General features: G+C 37.4%; 2 protein-coding genes across 3 annotated transcripts in view; both read left to right on the top strand.

Annotated features, from left to right (window-relative positions):
- Window positions 1–3,286, top strand: part of LOC107589344 (laminin subunit beta-1-like) — a 38,558-nt gene extending 35,272 nt beyond the window's left edge. The window contains exon 29 of the mRNA XM_016277759.1: window positions 3,226–3,286. Coding sequence (XP_016133245.1) covers window positions 3,226–3,286 — 61 coding nt within the window. The remainder of the gene's footprint in view (window positions 1–3,225) is intronic.
- Window positions 3,287–8,535: 5,249 nt separating this feature from the next.
- LOC107589315 (immunoglobulin superfamily containing leucine-rich repeat protein 2-like) overlaps window positions 8,536–22,596 on the top strand; it is a 23,292-nt gene continuing 9,231 nt past the window's right edge. Inside the window, exons 1-2 of one of the 2 annotated variants that reach the window (XM_016277713.1) lie at window positions 8,536–8,773; window positions 15,450–16,425. In XM_016277713.1, the coding sequence (XP_016133199.1) occupies window positions 15,459–16,425 (967 nt within the window). In that variant the 5' untranslated portion in view covers window positions 8,536–8,773; window positions 15,450–15,458. Of the gene's footprint in view, window positions 8,774–15,449; window positions 16,524–22,596 lie in introns of both variants that reach the window. The other variant, XM_016277714.1, reaches the window with a different exon arrangement.

The raw sequence follows: 22,596 nt of genomic DNA, 5'->3' as shown, positions 1-22,596 counted from the left end.
CACGATTTTTGCAACCTCATTACCAAATGTGATTATTATTTCCATCAAATTAACATCAAAATTTGTATTTTGCATGCTAGGTTAATTTTTCTTTTCATTTTATGCAATAGTCTATTTGATAGTTCTTGCAAAAACATGGGATCAGTGCCTCTAATGCTTAAAAAATGTCATCAGACACTAAAGCAGTGGTTCTCAACTTTTTTGACTCGAAGTCCACCGCTGTCCAATTTAATATTTAAGCCTCCCCTCCCTCATATTATCTGTAAGATATTTTCAGTATTTCTGCTGTAATTATAACAAAACTGCAAGTTTTCAAGCTTTTTCATTAACAGAAACTAGGAGTATTGACATGCTAATTAACCATAATTATCTCTTTGGGTTTGTGACTTTAGTCTTTGCAACTTCAGGGATCTTATCTATGCACAATCAGCTTGTAACACTCCAAAGAGAAAGGAAAACTTGAAATTGCATCATATGACCCTTTAATATTAAAGGGGTCATATGATGCTGTTAAAAAGAACATTATTTTGTGTATGTGGTGTAATGAAATGGGTTTATGCGGTTTAAGGTTAAAAAAACACATTATTTTCCACATAATGTATTGTTTCTCCTCTATGCCCCGCCTTTCTGAAATGCATTGATTTTTACAAAGCTCATCGCGCTGAAAAGCGAGGTGTGCTGTGATTGGCCAGCTATCCAGTGCGTTGTGATTGGCCGAATACCTCAAGCGTGTGACAGAAATGTTACGCCCCTTACCACATTGTGATGATGCCCTGTCAAGCCGGAGCAATGAATCAAAAACATGAAACCCCATTATAAACAAGGCATTCGTTGCATCCAGTGGGGACATAATTATGGATTGTAATGACTTGTATTTAGGCCAAACAAAGTAGTTTCGCTTTCACAATGAAACACAGCATCACACACGGCGGCCTAGAGTGAGCAGAGGCCGGGGGATAAAGTGAGGAACGGCCGGAGTGCTAGAGTGAGCAGAGGCGGCGGATTCGACGAAGGAGCGTCCGTCGGGCTTGCGGCAACTACATGTGACGACCCCGGGCTGGACTCCACTTCGTCCACGGTGAAAGCCGATCCTCTGTTGGAAGGCCAAACAAAGTAGTTCACGACATGGCGGCGGCAACAACAATACTACAGCCAGAATAAAAGTTACGCCTTCTTTCTTTGCGTGAACATTTGGGTGGCGTTATGCAAATCTTCCCACATCATGACGTAGATATGTGGGGACGTGTTAGAACGAGGCATTTTAGGCAGGCGTGGTTGACTCTTAACTTTACAGATCTTCTTTATGCACCAAGAGCTTGTAACACTTCAAAGAGAAAGGAAAAATTTCAATCGCATCATATGACCCCTTTAAAGATAACTAGAGGAATAAACTTTGAGGTTGGCTTGATAAAGCCTAGCCTGAAAGTTTGAAGCCGTTATAAAAGCTTGAAGTTTGAAAGGTTTAGGTTTAGAAGACCTGGAGAGACTGCAGTATTTGTATGTTATAAAGAATCGTAACATTGACAAAGCATAATATGGGAATAATGTCTGTCCACAATATTATGAAATAAATGTTTTAATAGATGTTAACATTTGTTTGTGATGTTATGTTGTATTTATTGTCTACTGGCCGCTACTGTACTCACAGCGCATCTCAATTCTCACAAAGATGCGTCCTGTGTTCTGTGCCTTCTGGGTTCATTCTTTCAGAGTAGCCTGTCAAGACGGGTCTCCATGAGCACACAAATCTGTTCTTTGAGTTCTTCGATCGTGTCACTCGCAGCAGTGGCTCAAATGTTTTTTTCACAGTCGCAAGCAGTTTTTAAACCTTTAAATTGTAAGATTTTACAGGTTTTGAAACAACTGCCACGTCTCTTCGTCTTTCACTGGGAAGCAAATTCATGAACATCTGTTCTTCAGTTCTTCAAAAAATTTTAAGTAGCATGTGGAAATGGGGAAATGAAATCTTGCCTGTGGTTATCATAGTGAAGTTATAGTTGTAGCAGTTAAAGAACTCATTAAAGAAACAGATATAAATAAGTAGTTGTTTGTTCCTTGTATGTTCATTTTAGTTAGCAGAAGTATTCAAGGACACTTTAGAGATTGGCATAACATTGGTCTCAATGGGACAGTTCACCAAAATATGAAAACTCTGTCATAATTTACTCACCCTCATGTTGTTCCAAACCTGTATGACATGTTTTCTTATGCATAACACAAATTTTTTTTTTTAAATAATTGTAATTATTTTTCAATTTGTGTTTCAGGAACCAGACCACAGGAACCAGTTGAGTCCTCTGCACAATGTGACATTGCTGCAGCCTGGAATTGAACTGCTGGTTTCGTCTTGTCAGAGGAGAACTGGCCCCCTGAGGTTTTTTTCTCCATTCTGTCACCGATGGAGTTTCAGTTCCTTGCCGTTGTCGCCTCTGGCTTGCTTAGTTGGGGACACTTAATTTCCAATGATATCGTCGACTTGATTGCACAGAGACTATTTAAACTGAACTGAGCTGGATGATGACATCACTGAATTCAATGACGAACTGCCTTTAACTGAAAATTGAGTGTTTACTATTGTCATTTTGCATTATTGACAATATTTTCGTAATTAATGCTGTACAGTTGCTTTGACACAATCTGTATTGTTAAAAGCGCTATATAAATAAAGGTGACTTTCACAGATGACAAATCATCGTTTGGAACAACATGAGGTTGAGTAAATGATGACAAGATTTTCATTTACTGCTGAACTATCCCTTTAAGATTGTACACATGCAGCCAAACACCTGAGCCATAAATGCAAAATTATAATGACAATGCTGTTTGGAGAACATACACAGTCCTTTACTAAAGTCATGCTTTTAAGAACCTTCCCAAAAAATCATTGTAATATAATGAAATATGTGTGGTTTCTATGGTGATTGCAGAAACATTTACTTTCAGAATACATGGCTATTTTTACACAACATTTTACAGATTTTGTTTGTGTGTGTCAGGAACATGTGAACACAGAGCATCAGAAACACCCACAATTCATCAGAAACGGCAAAGAAACTACAAGCGGTATATATATAATTTCACCTCCTCTGTGTGGACACTAGCACCAGTCTACTAGTCTTTCTTCTATAAATCACCCTTCTCTCAATTGCATGTGTGTGCGTGTGCGTGCGTGTGTGTGTATGAACTCACATGAATGTTATATTGCTCTCTCATCTTCTGACGCAGACAGCAAGATACCACCATGCAGCAGTCCAGCAATGGCATGCAGAAACACCAGCCAAACTGAGATACAGTCTGACACTGCATACAGGGGAAACACCAAAGGGCACAACAACCTGAAACACACGAGGGTTGTTTTAGTTCTGGGTCTGCAGTAAATTTAAAGAGGATTTCTTCTACACCTTCGTCCAAAGTTTTGAACAGATCTTGCTGGTGCTGCATTTGAGCACTTTCTAAAGTGTGTGTGTCATTGTTCTACATTTGCCTGCATCTTATCATAGAAAAGCCATAAAAAACTGTGGTTAAGAAATAAAAGCTGCACTAAAGTCAACTAGATGATCTCATAAATTCATCCTACGTCAATACTTTTTTCATTTTAATTACATATTGTACTTTAACAGGAAGACCGTGCCTAGTTTTTGCAGTAGTTTCCAGCGTTTCTCTGGAGCTCTGATTTCGTAACATCAAAACAGGTTTAGGATCAGGTTGGATTTCGCATTCAAACAAGTTGGAATAAAGAAAAGGGAACTGAGAGGTCATGGGTCAGTGGGTGACTTACAAGTGCTCATATCAGAACAGCAGTCACAGATGCCTGTGGTCCAGGTACCAGAGGAGACATGCTGGGTTGTCACAATAGTAGTAGGAGTAGTTTGTCCTGCCATGACTGCGAGGGAGGGAGGAAGCAAGAAGAAGCAAGGGTGTGGGATGTGGGATGGGGGGTGCGTATGGGATGATATTAGACTCAAAATGATTAATAGATGCGTCCACAATTATCCATGTACTGCATACATTTTATACATGTATCTTACTAACCACAAACAAATGCCTTTCAATTTGAGTCTGTGGAATTCAGGATTAAATGATTGTGCAGGGATTTGTACAAATACAGACATGTTTTCGAATAAAAATGTTCTGTTCTGCATTAATATATCATAAATTGCTCGTGCAAAAAGGAATCTGTGCATATGTGGATCAGGTGACACACCTGCATTAATTGACGTCTAGTTCGAGTCGATCTTTTTCGGTTCATTTGGATTTTGAGACTTCATTTTCGCAGTTTACAGCATTTCACGTCCCCCACACAAACAACTACCAACGAACAAAATATTTGTGAATACAAATGTTATAGTTTGTATTAAAGTATCATAATTTGTGCATGTAGCGATTCAAATGTGCATTTGTGGATCAGGTGACGCGCGTGCATTAATTTGCGTCTCTTCTGAGTCGATTCTATTTGATTAATCTGAATTTTGAGACTTTCGTTCCGCCCTTTTAGCCTTGCCCAATCCACACACACACACACACACACACACACACACACTCTCTCTCTAGCCTTGCCCAATCCACACACACACACACACTCTCTCTCTAGCCTTGCCCAATCCACACACACACACACATACACACACACACTCACTCACTCACACACCCATACTCTCTCTAGCCTTGCCCAATCCACACACACACACACACACACACACACTCACTCACTCATTTTTATTAACTCTACTTATTTTTATAAACACGCCTACAATCATGCATGTAGAGTTGTATGTAGAAGCGTTTTGTCTACTATGTTTAACATTTCTATAACAGTGCAAACAAAAGGACACATCTTTTCACATTAAAGTGCAAAACGAGCTTCTCTCACTATGAGTTTAACCGGAGGCTAGGGTTAAACCTCTCCAGCTGTCAGATGCAGCACTGACGCGCGAGCGTACATAGGCCCATTCTTTCAGTTACTGTACATACTGCGAGTTTGATAAAAAGTTAAAACTACTAAGAGATTGTACACAAATAAGCAAAGTAAGCGTCTAAAATAAAGGTTTATTGTTAGGTATTCGAATGTAAATTTTAACCTGTCATAGTGACCCATGATAAAAAATTCTTCCGTGAAGAAATAGTTTTTTATAATAGACAGTCTGCGTGATCAACATATAATGTCTCATATTACTACACAAGACCACTCACAACTAAATTGTATTAAAAACAACAACAACAACAACAACAACAACAATAGAACCCTGCCCAAAACACAATAGAAAATGTAATGGATTTATTCCCAGCTAAGACATGACGTTCCCGTTTACATAAAGGATTGGTACTTTTTGGTAATTTCACGACTTACCACACGACTTGCCGCTTAATATTTAAATATCTTAAGATCAGATCTTAAATCTGTCATATGATGCTTTTTTAAAGATCATTATTTGGTGTATTTGGTGTAACAGAATATGTTGACATGATTTAATGTTCAAAAAACACATTATTTTTCAAATACTGTACATTATTGTAAGTCCTCTATGCCTCGCCTCTCTCAAACGCTTCGTTTTCTACAAAGCCCCGCCTTCCGACAAGTCTGCTCTGATTGGCCAGCTGACCCAGTGCATTGTGATTGGCCGAACACCAGGCCAAATAAAGTGCTTTTGCTTTCGCCTAGAAACACACAGCGTCTCCCTGACATGCTGCTTCAACACTAACTGCGGTTACTGAAACCACGCCTTCTTTCTTTGCGTACACATTTGGGCGGCATTATGCAAATATTTCTACATAGTGAGGTAGATATGTGGGGGCGTGTTAGAACGAGCCATTTTAGGGGGCGTGGCACAGTCTTAACTTTGATAAAGAATATCTCTTTGGTTTTGAGACTTTAGTCTTTGCAACTTCAGGGATCTTATCTATGCACAATCAGCTTGTAACACTCCAAAGAGAAAGGAAAACTTGAAATCGCATCATATGACCCCTTTAAATAACCCAAGAGAGATGTAATACGCTACATGCGGACAGCTCTGTGCTGTATCAAGTCAAGTCAAGTCAAGTCTGCTTTATTGTCAATTCTTCCACATGTACAGGACATATACACACAGAGAATTGAAATTGTGTTACTCTCAGACCCTTGGGTGCATACAGATAACATAAATACAGATTAAATACAAAATACAACTATACAAATATACAAATAAGGTCTCCTTCAGTCTGCTGGTCCTGGCCTGGAGACTCCGCAGTCTCCTCCCTGATGGCAGCAGACTGAAGAAGCTGTGTGTCGGGTGGGTGGGATCACCTGCAATGCAGAGGGCTTTGCGGGTGAGACGGGTGTTGTAGATGTCCTGAAGGGAGGGGAGAGAGGCACCAATAATGTATGGGACTGTAACTCCGCTCAAGTTCAGGACAGCAGAGCTGCGTCTGACAGGAGGACCGATGTTCCTTCGAAGTGAGACGTGTTTTAATTTCACAACTGTTGTTTAATACTTGTGAAAATTGAATTTAAAATGAAATGTTTACTTATAGTCTGACAGAATGTCGTCTGACAGCAGTAACAACGCTTTTGTCAGGGGCTTTTTTTCATCTGACAGGAAATTTCGTTTTTATCAGATAAGACTCGTTAGGCTACTGCTTAACAAATAAACGACTTTTACGAAAATAAATGAATAAAGTACATGAAAAGGTTGTTTTAGGTTTTATTTAATTGTATTATTTTTAAGGTACACAGCACTGGTGGCGGTTGGAGCATAGCAACCTGGGGACATAACGGCGCCTGAAGAAGACATAACTCCGGCTCTCCAGTACGTTACTGAGAGTACTGTAACAATCACATTAATAATGTCTTTATCTGACGTGTTTTTATAATATTTATGCTTCTGTAATTATTTAATATATGTCTTGATATGCGCAATATAGTTATGTTTTAAATAACTAAGTTAAGCGTCTGGAAAATACTTTGTTGAACATTTGAGCGGCGTTATGCAAATCTTCCCACATCGTGACATAGACATGTGGGGGCGTGTTAGAACGAGCCGTTTTAGGTAGGCGTGGCTGACTCTTAACTTTTATAAAGAATATCTCTTTGGATTTGAGACTTTAGTCTTTGCAACTTTACAGATCTTCTTTATGCACCAAGAGCTTGTAACACTCCAAAGAGAAAGGAACAATTGAAATCACATCATATGACCCCTTTAACTCTGCTTATTTTTATAAAATAAATTGTGTTGTATGTAGAAGCTTTTTGTCTACTATGTTTAACATTTCTATAACAGTGCAAACAAAAGGGCACATTTTTTCACATTAAAGTGCAAAACGAGCTTCTCTCACTATGAGTTTAACCGGAGGCTAGGGTTAAACCTCTCCAGCTGTCAGATGCATGCTCCGACACGAGCACTGACGCGCGAGCGTACATAGGTCCATTCTTTCAGTTACTGTACATACTGCTGCATTGCACAGAAATTACACCAAAAAAGCGATTTTCAGGTAAGAAAGTAATTTTTTTTATCAAGATTATTTTTTGTAATGTCGATAAAAATGTTTGACTTACATAATCTTTAGTAGCCATTTCTCTAGTTTAATTTGATGCTAGACATTAATGCTAACTTTAAACCCACATGATAAAAGAGTTAGCTATGTAATGGCTGCTTGGGGTGGGGATAGTTGTAACAGTTCATTAAAAATTGTCATACACTGACACACACAGCAATTTGTTATAGTGTTAAGTTTAAAGTCCCATAAGAAATACACTACACACACACACACACACACACTGACACACACATACATTTGTTAAGTTTAAAGTCCCATAAGAAATACACTACACACACACACACACTGACACACACATAAATTTGTTATAGTGTTAAGTTTAAAGTCCCATAAGAAATACACTACACACACACGCACAAATTTGATATAATTGTTAAGATGAAAGTTCTAACAAACTACAACACACACACACAGCAATTTGTTATAGTCTTGAGTTTAAAGTTCCATATATTTGTTCGTTTAAATTGTTAATTTTTGTTCTTCAATTAAGTTCTTGCATAATCTGGAAAGTGTGGATATTGTTTCACCAAACTACCTCTTATTGTTACATCTACCCCCAGTAGTGGGGTAGGTTGTAACAACGGAACTCTTTGTATTTGACATTAACTCACATAATCTGTGATTGTGCAGTACACGTCCAAGTGAGTTTTATTTGTAGTAGACAAATGTGGCTACAATGTATCAAAGTTTGAGAGGTCTGGCATGAACAACCACTAAGTTACTGACCCTCAAACAAAAAATGTTCCTATCATCCCTGGTCTCCCCCAGAAAATGCATAGTTGTTACATGGAAAAAGTAGCCTATCATGTGGATATCGGTAATACTCACATCGAAAAGACAAACAAGGGCATAGGTCATGTGATATAAATGATCAACTGGATATGAATTATAAATAACCTTCATCTGGACGGCAAAGTCCCTGTGGCTTTAATGCGGAATTGAAGGGAGAGGCTGCGCGTTCACAATCCCTCCCCTTCCACTGTGGAGGCGGGAGCGCGCAGTGGGTTCTGTCCAAACTCGAGCGCGAGGAGAACACAGCCTCTGCACTGCTCAGCTTCACACGGACACTAAAATGCATCTTCTGCCTTATGCTAAGAAAAACAGTAGAGATTTCCAACGGGATATAAAACGCTGCATCATGTTTTGGGATAAACTGAAGTCTGAGCATTAAATATTGTTATTACATTTCATCAAGTGTCGTGTTGACTGAAATCCGCGCGAGTGTTAGGAATATCACTGACAGGTAAGGCAATATTAAAAAGTTAAACCTTTTAAGCGTATAAATGTTGAGAAAGCAAGTAGAATCATGAGCAAATAAACTGTAGAAGTGCATTTCGTCTTGAAACTTTCAGCGAACGATTAGGTTTGGAAACAGTCGCTACAAATCTCGAGAAGTTTAAGACATTCACAAAACAAACACGTTTTTATTAAAAAGTGAAGAGCGTTTTCAGAACGCTGCACAGCGACATGATCCAAGCGTTCTGCTCTCGAGCCGTTCAGTAACACAGCAGGACGCGCGGGGATGTCTCCAATGCCTTTTCTGTTTCCTCTCATTAATCTCAATTAGTCGACAACAACTTGAAAAAAGAGACCAGAAATAATATGCATTTGGATTTGGCAACTTTTCTAAATAAATGTGCATGAACGTGTAATGTCAAATGCTTTTTATAATCACCGGGCAAACACAATGAAGAGATATATAATATTTTATAACTAAATATAACTAAATAAATATAACAAACAATAGGGTAAAAATGACAAACTATTTCCATGTCTTCAACCTTTTTTATGTAGCCTAAGGAAATCACTCCCCCTCTCTCTCACACACACACACACACACACACACACACACACACACACACACACACACACACACATAGACACGTACTCGCGCACACACGCGGAGACGCAGACAGAAACTTATCATCAGCGCTGCGGCTGCCCCGCGAATGTATCAATAAAAGAGCTGAAAAGCTACATGACATTTCTCAGTAGCGAGGTTCTTGAAGCAGTTCAACTTAAAGATTCGCTATTGCCAGTGCTGGGCAAGTTACTTCCAAAATGCAATACATTATATATTACTAGTTACTGTCTTTTGAAAGTAATTAGTTACATTACAATATTACTGTCTCTGAATTGTAATGCGTTACACTACTTTTGAGTTACTTTCACCAAAATATCCACAGAAGTATTATAAAATGCCAAACATGTAGTTTATTGCTGCTCGTTCTATAACCAGTGAAGGGTGTGGTAGGTCTATATAGCATACAATTATAAAATCATATTTAGATACCGGTATGTAGGTCTACATTAATGTTACGTTGTAGTTTAGGTTAAACACGGATAAGCAGAAACGCATTATTACATTCATAAATAACACCGCAAATAAAGCAAAATGTTATAATGTACAAACAATAAACACAATACCTAGCCTATAGGCAATTTTGAACGGTTTCAGAAGAAAACACGAATGAAAAATATAAGTTGCTAAACAAGCCAAAATGAATTAGGCTAATCAGTGGCAGCGCTAGGGCGGGGCTTGACGGGGCCCATCAGAAACTTGCTTAGCCCCCCAAGGATTTCCTAATGATGTTCCCTTATTTTTGGTGTCACTTTCATTAACATTGGAAAAATAAACATTAAAAAAAATTTGCCTAATATGTGGCCTATAAACGACTGATATTATGGGGTAGGGGTCAAGCAACACAAGCAAGCAACGCGCAAACTGTGCGCAAGCGTTATGCTTTATTCACTATAGAGAAAGTGAAAGTAAAAAAACTGACGGCGCTTTCTAACGCTGCATTAACGGCGCATATTCTCTGAGACAACAAGAGACAAAATGACTTCAATATAGGCTGATGATGGTAGGCTATATAACTGTCTTAAATTATTCCCTTAATATTTCTCTTGTGGCCCGTATAGTGAAAAACATGAGAAGAAAAGTATTTCGGGTTAAACAGGTTGTTTTTGAAAATCTGCATGAAATAAAGTTGCTCTTAATTTTCATTGATGACTGCTGTGTTCATAATTTTAATTATAGGCCTATAATTCAATTGTATAAATTAAAAGACCTGTTTAAAAAAACTTTTAAAAAACATTTTCAATGAGGAGTAGTCTAAGCTAATAGCCTAAATTTTAATTATCCTCACAGCGTGCCATGCGGTAATGCGCTATGAAATTATTGCTATAACATATACTGTCTTAAATTATTCCCTTAATATTTCTCTTGTGGCCCGTATAGTGAAAAACATGAGAAGAAAAGTATTTCGGGTTAAACAGGTTGTTTTTGAAAATCTGCATGAAATAAAGTTGCTCTTAATTTTCATTGATGACTGCTGTGTTCATAATTTTAATTATAGGCCTATAATTCAATTGTATAAATTAAAAGACCTGTTTAAAAAAACTTTTAAAAAACATTTTCAATGAGGAGTAGTCTAAGCTAATAGCCTAAATTTGAATTATCCTCACAGCGTGCCATACGGTAATGCGCTATGAAATAATTGCTATAATATATATAATTTAATGTCATTTAATAATAAAAGTAACCTAATAATAAAAATAATAGGCCTAATAATAATAAGAATGTAACAGGCCTACATTACGTGCAAATGCTAAATCCTCTTAATTTTGCCAATTTTTGATGCTTTGTTTTGACAATATCTCTGGCTATCGTCGACACATGATACGACGCATCTCAGCGCGGGGAGGTTATCACGCCCCCCCCAGTTGGCATTGAGAGTGACTGACACTTGGTGGTCAGAAAAAAAATGACTAAATAGATGTAATTTTTAAAAATAAAAATACAATAAAAAAATTAAAAAATCCCTACTTTCTCTCTTTTCTATGTGCGTTCATAAATTGTATTAATTTATAAGTGTCATATTTGGCAGCTGGCATTAAAGTTATATCACTAATAACAGTGGCATATGAGAAGTTTATACGACAGGGGGGAAAAATCTAAAATATGCCTTTTTCGAAGCTGCTGTATATAAAAAACACACAAAACAACATATATTTGCGATGTATTTGAAAGCTAAACTATTATTTATTATGTAAAGCAGGCTTATAACGCACTTAAAACATCCTCGTCACATGAGCAAATGTGTCTTTGGCCCGCGCTCAGGCTGAACGGCACCGATTGTATACACTACGCAGTACGCATTTAAATTAACCTGTGTATCTATATGTTTGGTTGACTGTATTTATTCTGATAATGAACAGTTAAAAGTAAATGATACTTTTATTTCTGTCATATCGGTTTCCTTTCCGTGGACTTTCGTAGAGCGCCGCGCCACACAAATAGCCTGTGAACCAAACTCAGCAGCATATCTCTCAGTCTTTTCCTTTCGTTTAGTTAATCTGCTAATTATTGAATTTCGCATATTCATTCATTTTGCATACAGAATATGACTGAATAAAAACAGATTTTGTTATTTTTAGTTAAACTTCATTTGCGTTGCTTGTCTGCGCTCGTCCGCCGCCTTTTTTCTCTTCTCCGACCCCGCAGGTCTCTCCGATAGCTCAGTGTTAGTGGCACCAGTCCAGGTGGTTCCAGGTTTTACTCCTGCTTTTTCTCCATGTAGAGAGTTTGGTGTCGCACATATTGCTACAAAATGTACAAATGTAGAATCCGTCTCTGCAGTCATCTCAACCATCTAATTCCAGCAACAGAAGATAGACAAACTAGTTTAGCTGCAGAATTTTTTTCTCTGGTGCTGTTTTGCGGTGTTGGCAAATTCACCACTTAATTTAGAGTTAAAATATGTTGTTGTAACGTGCGTTACTGAGATTGTAACGAGTAATAATATTACCCACATTTTATTAGTAATGCGATATATTACTGTGTTACAGCAAAACGTAATATACTACTGTAATATTATAACGCTGCTGTTGAATACTGCTGAGAGTCTCACAGACGTATCCACACGCACTTAATCTCTCCCTCTCTCTTTCGCTCTCTCTCTCTATAACTGCGTTAGACCGCATTAATAACTGCGTTAGCCTGCATATCAATGGCTCAAGCCTCTGTTATTAGCTGTAAAATGACGTTTTGGAATTTGCAACGGAAGGTTTGGGATGAGGTGCGTAAAAATATTAGTTCAGCCCACACGAGATTTCAGGACGGAAACATGTCAAATGTCTTGAAACAAATAATCTGAACAATTGATGTGTGGTTGTGACTCCAGGCCGTTACAATTATTAGAGAAATAATACACTTCCGAAGTGGTTATGTGGCCACGTCGCCGCGCTTATTAATGGAATAAAATGCAATTTATTTGAATTCTCAAACAAATTAAGAACCTAGATTCGATTTTTATTGACTGAACGCGATAGAAAACACTGTAACGGTTGTGCCTATGTCACGAAAAGACTAAAGTGCTGTAGATAGTTGTATTGTCACCAGTGGCATAGCGGAAAATTGCGGGGCCCCTTATGAGAACCGCATGTCCAAGGCCCCCCTTTCCGGGACTGATAAATAAAAAAAAGTTTTAAAAAATGTACAGAGAATTCTAACGCTGCATTAACGGCGCATATTCTCTCAGAGACGACGAGAGACTAATCTACTTCAATATATGCTGATAACAGTACATAACTGTCTTAAATTATTCTCTTAATATTTATCTTGTGACCTGTATAGTAAAAAACACGAGAAGAAACGTATTTCGGGTTAAACAGGTTGTTTTTGAAAATCTGCATGAAATAAAGTTGCTCTTAATTTTCATTGATGACTGCTGTGTTCATAATTTTAATTATAGGCCTATAATTCAATTGTATAAATTAAAAGACCTGTTTAAAAAAACTTTTAAAAAACATTTTCAATGAGGAGTAGTCTAAGCTAATAGCCTAAATTTTAATTATCCTCACAGCGTGCCATGCGGTAATGCGCTATGAAATTATTGCTATAACATATATAATTTAATGTCATTTAATAATAAAAGTAACCTAATAATAAAAATAATAGGCCTAATAATAATAAGAATGTAACAGGCCTACATTACGTGCAAATGCTAAATCCTCTTAATTTTGCCAATTTTTGATGCTTTGTTTTGACAATATCTCTGGCTATCGTCGACACATGATACGACGCATCTCAGCGCGGGGAGGTTATCACGCCCCCCCCAGTTGGCATTGAGAGTGACTGACACTTGGTGGTCAGAAAAAAAATGACTAAATAGATGTAATTTTTAAAAATAAAAATACAATAAAAAAATTAAAAAATCCCTACTTTCTCTCTTTTCTATGTGCGTTCATAAATCGTATTAATTTATAAGTGTCATATTTGGCAGCTGGCATTAAAGTTATATCACTAATAACAGTGGCATATGAGAAGTTTATACGACAGGGGGGAAAAATCTAAAATATGCCTTTTTCGAAGCTGCTGTATATAAAAAACACACAAAACAACATATATTTGCGATGTATTTGAAAGCTAAACTATTATTTATTATGTAAAGCAGGCTTATAACGCACTTAAAACATCCTCGTCACATGAGCAAATGTGTCTTTGGCCCGCGCTCAGGCTGAACGGCACCGATTGTATACACTACGCAGTACGCATTTAAATTAACCTGTGTATCTATATGTTTGGTTGACTGTATTTATTCTGATAATGAACAGTTAAAAGTAAATGATACTTTTATTTCTGTCATATCGGTTTCCTTTCCGTGGACTTTCGTAGAGCGCCGCGCCACACAAATAGCCTGTGAACCAAACTCAGCAGCATATCTCTCAGTCTTTTCCTTTCGTTTAGTTAATCTGCTAATTATTGAATTTCGCATATTCATTCATTTTGCATACAGAATATGACTGAATAAAAACAGATTTTGTTATTTTTAGTTAAACTTCATTTGCGTTGCTTGTCTGCGCTCGTCCGCCGCCTTTTTTCTCTTCTCCGACCCCGCAGGTCTCTCCGATAGCTCAGTGTTAGTGGCACCAGTCCAGGTGGTTCCAGGTTTTACTCCTGCTTTTTCTCCATGTAGAGAGTTTGGTGTCGCACATATTGCTACAAAATGTACAAATGTAGAATCCGTCTCTGCAGTCATCTCAACCATCTAATTCCAGCAACAGAAGATAGACAAACTAGTTTAGCTGCAGAATTTTTTTCTCTGGTGCTGTTTTGCGGTGTTGGCAAATTCACCACTTAATTTAGAGTTAAAATATGTTGTTGTAACGTGCGTTACTGAGATTGTAACGAGTAATAATATTACCCACATTTTATTAGTAATGCGATATATTACTGTGTTACAGCAAAACGTAATATACTACTGTAATATTATAACGCTGCTGTTGAATACTGCTGAGAGTCTCACAGACGTATCCACACGCACTTAATCTCTCCCTCTCTCTTTCGCTCTCTCTCTCTATAACTGCGTTAGACCGCATTAATAACTGCGTTAGCCTGCATATCAATGGCTCAAGCCTCTGTTATTAGCTGTAAAATGACGTTTTGGAATTTGCAACGGAAGGTTTGGGATGAGGTGCGTAAAAATATTAGTTCAGCCCACACGAGATTTCAGGACGGAAACATGTCAAATGTCTTGAAACAAATAATCTGAACAATTGATGTGTGGTTGTGACTCCAGGCCGTTACAATTATTAGAGAAATAATACACTTCCGAAGTGGTTATGTGGCCACGTCGCCGCGCTTATTAATGGAATAAAATGCAATTTATTTGAATTCTCAAACAAATTAAGAACCTAGATTCGATTTTTATTGACTGAACGCGATAGAAAACACTGTAACGGTTGTGCCTATGTCACGAAAAGAGGTAAATCCGGCCCTGATAATCACCCTTATAATGTGCAAAGCTGTCAGTTTGCGTTAGCACTTTATATGACTCTTTTTTTCTTATATGGCTCTTGCATTTGTTCTTTGTGCATGAAAAATGCTAATCTGCACCTTCATGTGTGCTTGGCAGGTGCTGAAAATGGCAACCAAATACCTGATGCTTATTGCTTTGGGGACTGCAGTGATTGGCAGTGCGCACAGTTGCCCTGAGCAGTGCAAATGCTCTGATAAATCAAACCACCAGTTTACAGATTGTGCCTACAAAGAACTTCTGGAAGTGCCCGTGGGCTTGCCATCCAATGTGACCACCCTGAGTCTTTCAGCGAACAAGATTACAGTGCTGAAACCCAAAAACTTTATAAATGTGATCCAGGTGACCTCTCTTTGGTTGGCTCACAATGAAATCGTCACCATTGAGAGGGGCACCTTTGCTCCATTGATTCAACTGAAAAATTTGGATATTAGCTACAACAAAATCGTGTATTTTCCATGGGAGGACTTGACCAATCTCACTGCCCTGCAGTTGTTGAAGATGAACAATAATGAGATGGTCAGTATCCCCAAGGATACTTTTGCCAACCTGAAGGAACTGCGTTCGGTCCGTATTAACAATAACAAGTTTACCACCATCGTGCAAGGAACGTTTGATGCTTTGGTTGCGATGTCTCACCTTCAAATCTTCCAAAACCCCTTCACCTGCTCCTGCAACCTTGAGTGGCTCAGGGACTGGATCAGCAAATCCTCAATCTCCATCCCTGAGCAAAACAACATTGTCTGCGATGCTCCTTCCCACCTCAGAGGTACTCAGGTCACTAGCATGCCCAAACTGGACTGCAAGGCCCCATCAGTGTCCATCACATATCAGCCAAACATCGAAAAAACTGAACTCTATGAGGGATATATGGTCATGCTTTACTGCGAAACAAAAGGAACCCCTAAACCTGAGGCCACATGGGAGATATACACTGGAAACCAACTAATTACATTCTCTTTGCCGGCTGTTGTTGAAAAAATTGAGATTCCGATTAACGGACCACCTACGAACGCCAGGTTCCTTGTGTTTCAAAATGGCACCTTAATCATCCCTCGCATAAGCAAGAAAGAAGATGGAAACTACACATGCTCTGCTGTCAATGACATGGGGAGAGCCGAGCGCACGGTGAGACTTGTTGTGGCAGGCACCAAAAAGCATGCCATCAATTCCATGCTGGACCCAAAAGCATCCAGCCAAGTTTGCTTTTATGCTGCAATAACTCTTTCAATAAATTTTTTTTTCTAATAAATACCCAAAAATACTGTTTTGTGTTTGCTTACTGTGTAATATTAATGCCAAGAACCCAACAAACACAGAACGTTCCCCTAACATTCCCATTTGGTTCCCAGTTGGTTATTTTTTTGGGAACCAAATAAGAATGTTCTAGGAACGTTCCCTGTAGGTTCTTTTTTGATAATCTAAAGAGAACCTTCCCTGAACGTTCCCTGCAGGTTATTTTTAAGTTTTATTTTTATAACCTACAGAGAATGTACGTGGAACGTTCACTGCAGGTTATTTTTTTATTTTATTTTATAACCTAGAGAGAACGTTCCCAGAACGTTCCCTGCAGGTTATTTTTTTATTTTATTTTATAACCTAGAGAGAACGTTCCCAGAACGTTCCCTGCAGGTTATTTTTTTATTTTATTTTATAACCTAGAGAGAACGTTCCCAGAATGTTCCTTGCAGGTTCTTTTTAAGTTTTATTTTTATAACTAGAGAGAACGTTCCCTGCAGGTTATTTTTAGTTGTCATAACCATGTAAACTAATTAAAACTTTGCAGATGTTTCTGATTATTTTAATGCTGAAATGTTTTTTTTAATAATAAACAAACTATTTTCTGCAGAATTTCATGTCTGAAATAAGCTTTTAATAAAGTGTAGACATCAAAGTAGTCAAATCGCATTATAATGATAATATAATTCAAATTTTATAGCTGAAATTAAGCCGAGGTTAAGCACAGACTGAAAAGCATATCATAAACACTGAGTTTGTTTGTATGTTTCTTTATAGCGCGCCTCTGTTCTGCACGCGCTTTTCTCCTGTGTTCCATATAAAGCCGCGCACTGGCATCATTTAAAAATGAACGGCCATTTTGTTTTACTGACTGACTAACACTCGTTTATTGATCTCTTTATTGAATAATTAATAAATATTCGAGAGTAAATATTGTGATTTCAGAGAGATTTGACAAGTCTAATTGAAGAGAACATGATATTAACCGAGAAGTTTTGGTTTACGGTCAAGAGAAAAGCACATCATCGTTAATTCAGTGGTAAGAAATGAATGTAATATTAAAGTCAAATAAATGTTATTCATTTTTAATGTCTGTAAAAATAAAGTTCACATTTTAAAACCCAATATTTTGTTTAAGTCATTGTTATTTAGTCACTGGCTACCAGTAGCTGATTGCATTAAATTCAAGGCATTAATGTTTGCCTACAAAACCACCACTGGCTCTGCACCCCTTTACCTAAATTCATTACTTCAGAGTTATGTGCCTCTAGAAGCTTGCGTTCTGCAAGTGAACGAGGCATTATTGTGCCATCCCAAAGAAGCACAAAATCACTTTCACAGACTTTTTCATTAACTGTTCCCTCCTGGTGGAATGACCTGCCCAACTCAATCCGAGCAGCAGAGTCCTTATCCATCTTCAAGAAACGACTAAACACACATCTCTTCCACCTTTATTTGACCCTCTAACTCTAACACTTTCTATTCTATTTTAATTCTACTATATCTATCTTCTTTTTTTTATAAAAAAAACACTAGCTTTCTATTTTTTCTATTCTATCTACTTGTTTTTCTTTGTGTGTGTGTGTGTGTGTGTGTGTATAATACATACTATCATTTGACTTTTTTTTTTAGTTTCTAGCCATGCAGCCTTTCTCTCTGGTTTTATTACAGCTGTACCTTTTATAGTTTGCAGAACAGATCAGAACATCAGAACATTACAATCTAAAATTGCTCTTTAAAGCATTAAAATAACTAAATTAAAAGTTAAAATCACTGAATTAAAAAGGAAAATAAATAATAAAGAAAATGACTAAATTTTAACTGCTATAAGAAACACACATTATTTGAGCTTAGTAATTAGTAGCCTGCTAGCTTACATTTGATTTACTTATTACAATAGTCCAATATTACAGTTACTGCTATCATAAAAATACAATTTATGTGTAGGTTTAAAATTCTACAAAAGACACATTTAATGTCCAAAAACATTTTTTTTTAGCAAAATGTATATTTTACTCAGAATGATTGCGCTCTGTCTGTTTAGTGCGCTTGCGCGCAGCAGCGCTCGTTGCTCTCGCGTGTCTCGCGCACTCCTGACAGAGAAATGGACATGTTTGCATGACTTTCTAACATTTACAGATGAAAAATATACCTGTGACATGTCAGTTATGCACTGAGGAAAACACAACGTCTCAAATGCATTAAACAGCACAGATATATTCGCTGTTTGCGATGGTGGATCGATTTGATCCATGATCTACATTACGGGCTGCTTAAGAATAAACCTGCACAAATTAGTGAGATTGTGTGAATTTAATTAGTCGTTAATGGAACTGCTTTAGCCCCGATTGATTTGTTAGGTTATTTCAAGTCAGGTTTCGGACTTTAATCCCCACTTTTCCTCGGGTCTCCGTGGTGTTGTGATGCGTCAGATTCATGCAGCAGCAGCGGTGATGAGAGAGCGCGCTTGACAAACAGTTTAGAGGAGAAATCAATCTGCATATAAAATATTGGTCACTTTCTAAATAAAAAAAGTATAGCGCATCTATTAGTAATTATAGATAAATAAATCTGTTTTTACCAATGCAAATATGTTAGAAACGATGTATCGCGATATAAATGACAACTTGTAGCCGATACACACTTTTTAAACCGCATCGCTAACTTTTTATGCCGATGCACCGAGCGAATCGGGGAATCTTCCCATCCCTAATATGCTACGCGTACTGCGTTAGACTAACCGAGACTTGTCGTTTGCACTTATATATTGTTGCTCAATAAACAGCGTATCCGTGTGATGCAGCTGACACAGAACAGCATAAGCTGTTTACCGGGTGATAAGGAGGAGACGAATTGTTGAATAAAGTCGTTTTTTTTATTTTTCTTTTGCCCACTAAAAGTATTCTCGTAGCTTCGTATAATTGCGGATGAACCACTGATGTCACATGGATTATTTTACAGATCTCCTTGCTACGTTTCTGGTTTTGGGAACATTTCAGTTGCGTTGCTGTCTATGGAGGGTCTGAGAGCTCTCAGATTCCATCAAAAATATCTTAATTTGTGTTCCGAAGATGAACGAAGGTCTCACGGGTTTGAAACGACATGAGGGTGAGTAATTAACGACAGAATTTTCATTTTTGGGTGAACTAACCCTTTAAGAAACGTAATAGGCTACCTGGGTTATTATATGGTTCATGGTTATAGCCTAATAAAGAAATCTTACATATTAACGGATAATTCAATCTCATTTAGTGCTCCTTATGATAGTTAAATGTGCTCTGATTATCTTTAATGATTAAACAATAGTTTGAAACAAGACATGGTTTGTAGTACTGATTATCGAGGTCCAGGGGCGTAGATTACGCAGGGGACGTGTCCCCCACACTTTTAATACCACGTAAATTCGTCCCCCGCACTTTTTTCGGGCAAGTGTGTTCGCATAGAGGTTTTCAAGAGCCGGTGTGAATAAATATAGATTTAAATTCAAAGAAACAGGATAGTCTGTGCATGATCTGATGTTTTATTCGGACCCAGAATAAGGCGAGATGAACATCGCGGAGTGCTAAACACTCTGGGCTGCGTTTCCCAAAAGCTTCGTAAGGGCTAAGTTCGTAAAAACGATCGTACGACTGATCTTAATATTACGGTCTGTTTCCCAAAAGCATCGTAACTTAAGTAGCACTTGGAAAAACATCGTAGAACTACGAGTGCACTGGAGTAATCATAAAGCCCTAAGTGCATTTTAAGAAGATAGAGTTATGCTGTCACCTGCAGGACAATCGGCAGATTACACCTTTAACTTTATTCAAGTGCAATGTGATTATAATAAAAAAATTTTGATTGTACTTTATTCTACACTTTATTACTATATTAGGCTACTTAAATTTTTTTTAATGAATTTATAAATTACATAATTAAAAAGGGCAGAAAAAATTGAAATACACATCTAAACTGAATGACTGAACCCCTTATACCTATGGTATAGATATTATATAGCCTACTATAATATATATTTTTGTATAAAGTATATTGTAGCCTATATTTTTATGTAAAGTATAATATTATACGTATAATATAATATAATTGTTATTATTTCCGAGTTGTCTGGAACGCAGCATTAGGTTAACATTTCAATAAACAAGCGTTTACTACAATTATGAGCCATTCTATAAGGTGACATTTCAGCACTTGACAAATGGATAGCGACTCCTAAGTTGCACTTAAAGGCAGAGTAAGTGATTTCTGGAAGCCAATGTTGATATTTGAAATCACCAAAACAAACACGCCCCTACCCCAAAAGGGTCTTGCCCCTATTTTGATAGCTCCGCCCCACATATACGTGCGCAATCCAGGCAACGATTAGTTCTGTGAAACAAAGCAAAACCAATGCTACACCGTGTCTACATCGGATACGAGCGGCGCGGCGCAGCGCAACAAATCCCAACAGAAAACTGCTGCCGGGTTCTATTTATGACGTGCTGACACAAATTTCAAATGGTTTTCAAGGTCGTCCAGTGTAGGCAGACTTTAGCTGTTGTGGACACGGTGTTACTCACCTATTGAGAAGAAACAAAGCAACCTCGGTGTCCAATCACAGGCCTCCGCTCCTTGAGTTCTCTCCAGCGCTGGAAAGCTGATCCGATATTTACACGGGTCCTACTTCTTGCCTTATCGTTCCACAGACGGTTTCCTCTTTTGTTTTTTATCCACCATCTCTATCTTTCTGTCGCTCGGCTCGGCTAGTGTCCGTCCTGTGCACTGAACGCTCTCTCCTCCACATCACGAGTAGACACACCCCTTATTGCTGATTGGCTACAAGTTTGTTTTGCTATTCGGCCCGAATCAGTTTTCTAAAGTGTTTTTGAAAAATCACATACCCTGCCTTTAAGCACAGCTACGTGTAATTGCGTTAAGTGCATTTTTGGGAAACGCATGTGAAACAATAATGAAAGATAGAAAAATGACTCGTAGAAAATGCTCTTAAGTCCTAAGATCAATCGTTATCGAGAAACGCAGCCCTGTGCTGTGTATGTTTCATTCATCCTCGAAGCTGGAGGGCGCTCTCGTGCAGAAAGTTGTACGAGGAAATTCCAATATGGACAAAAGCGTCCAGCTATCGCTGTATGAAAACAGTTGTTTTCAGAAAAACAGAAACGTTTGGAAACATGAAGACATTAAACATACAATTGCGACAATATATGGTTTATTTGTGTTTGTCAAGTCATCTCCTGGTAATAAATAAAGTAGATGAACAATGCAGTGCTAATAGACATAGCATACAGTATAGAAACTATTCTGCTTTATTATGTGATAAAAAAAGTGTTTGTAGTATATAAACAAATCATTATTATTGGTTATTGTCCAGTAGTTATCTGATTTCTAAGTCAATTAAAAGCTAGAAATTAGAGAACAATTAAAGTTGCACCACTATACACCAGTCAAAAGTTTTTGAACAGTAAGATTTTTAATGTTTTTTAAAGAAGTCTCTTCTGTTCACCAAGCCTGCATTTATTTGATCCAAAATACAGCAAAACAGTAACATTTTGAAATATTTTTACTAGGCTATTTAAAATAACTATTTTCTATTTGAATATATTTTAAAATGTAATTTATTTTGATTTCAAAGCTAAATTTTTAGCATCATTACTCCAGTCACACGATCCTTCAGAAATCATTCTGATATTATGATTTGCTGCTAAAAAATCATTTATTATTATTATGATGCTGAGTAGAATTTTTTCAGGTTTCTTTGATGAATAGAAAGTTCAGAAGAACCGCATTTAGGCTATCTGAAATAGAAATCTTTTGTAACATTATACATGTCTTTATAATCACTTTTGATCAATTTAAAGCATCCTTGCTAATAAAAGTGTTAATTTCTATAATTTATTTTCCAAAAACATAAAACATTATACTGACTCTAAGCGAGTATAGTGTATAATGTTTCAAAATCTTTTTATTTCACATAAATACTGATCTTTGGATCTTTCTATTCATCAAAGAATCC

Source organism: Sinocyclocheilus grahami, unplaced genomic scaffold (genome assembly GCF_001515645.1).
Source record: "Sinocyclocheilus grahami isolate Dianchi unplaced genomic scaffold, SAMN03320097.WGS_v1.1 scaffold115.1, whole genome shotgun sequence".
Taxonomy (NCBI): Eukaryota; Metazoa; Chordata; class Actinopteri; order Cypriniformes; family Cyprinidae; genus Sinocyclocheilus; species Sinocyclocheilus grahami.
Note: the sequence above shows the minus strand (reverse complement) of the source record. Positions and strands in the feature narration are given on the sequence as shown.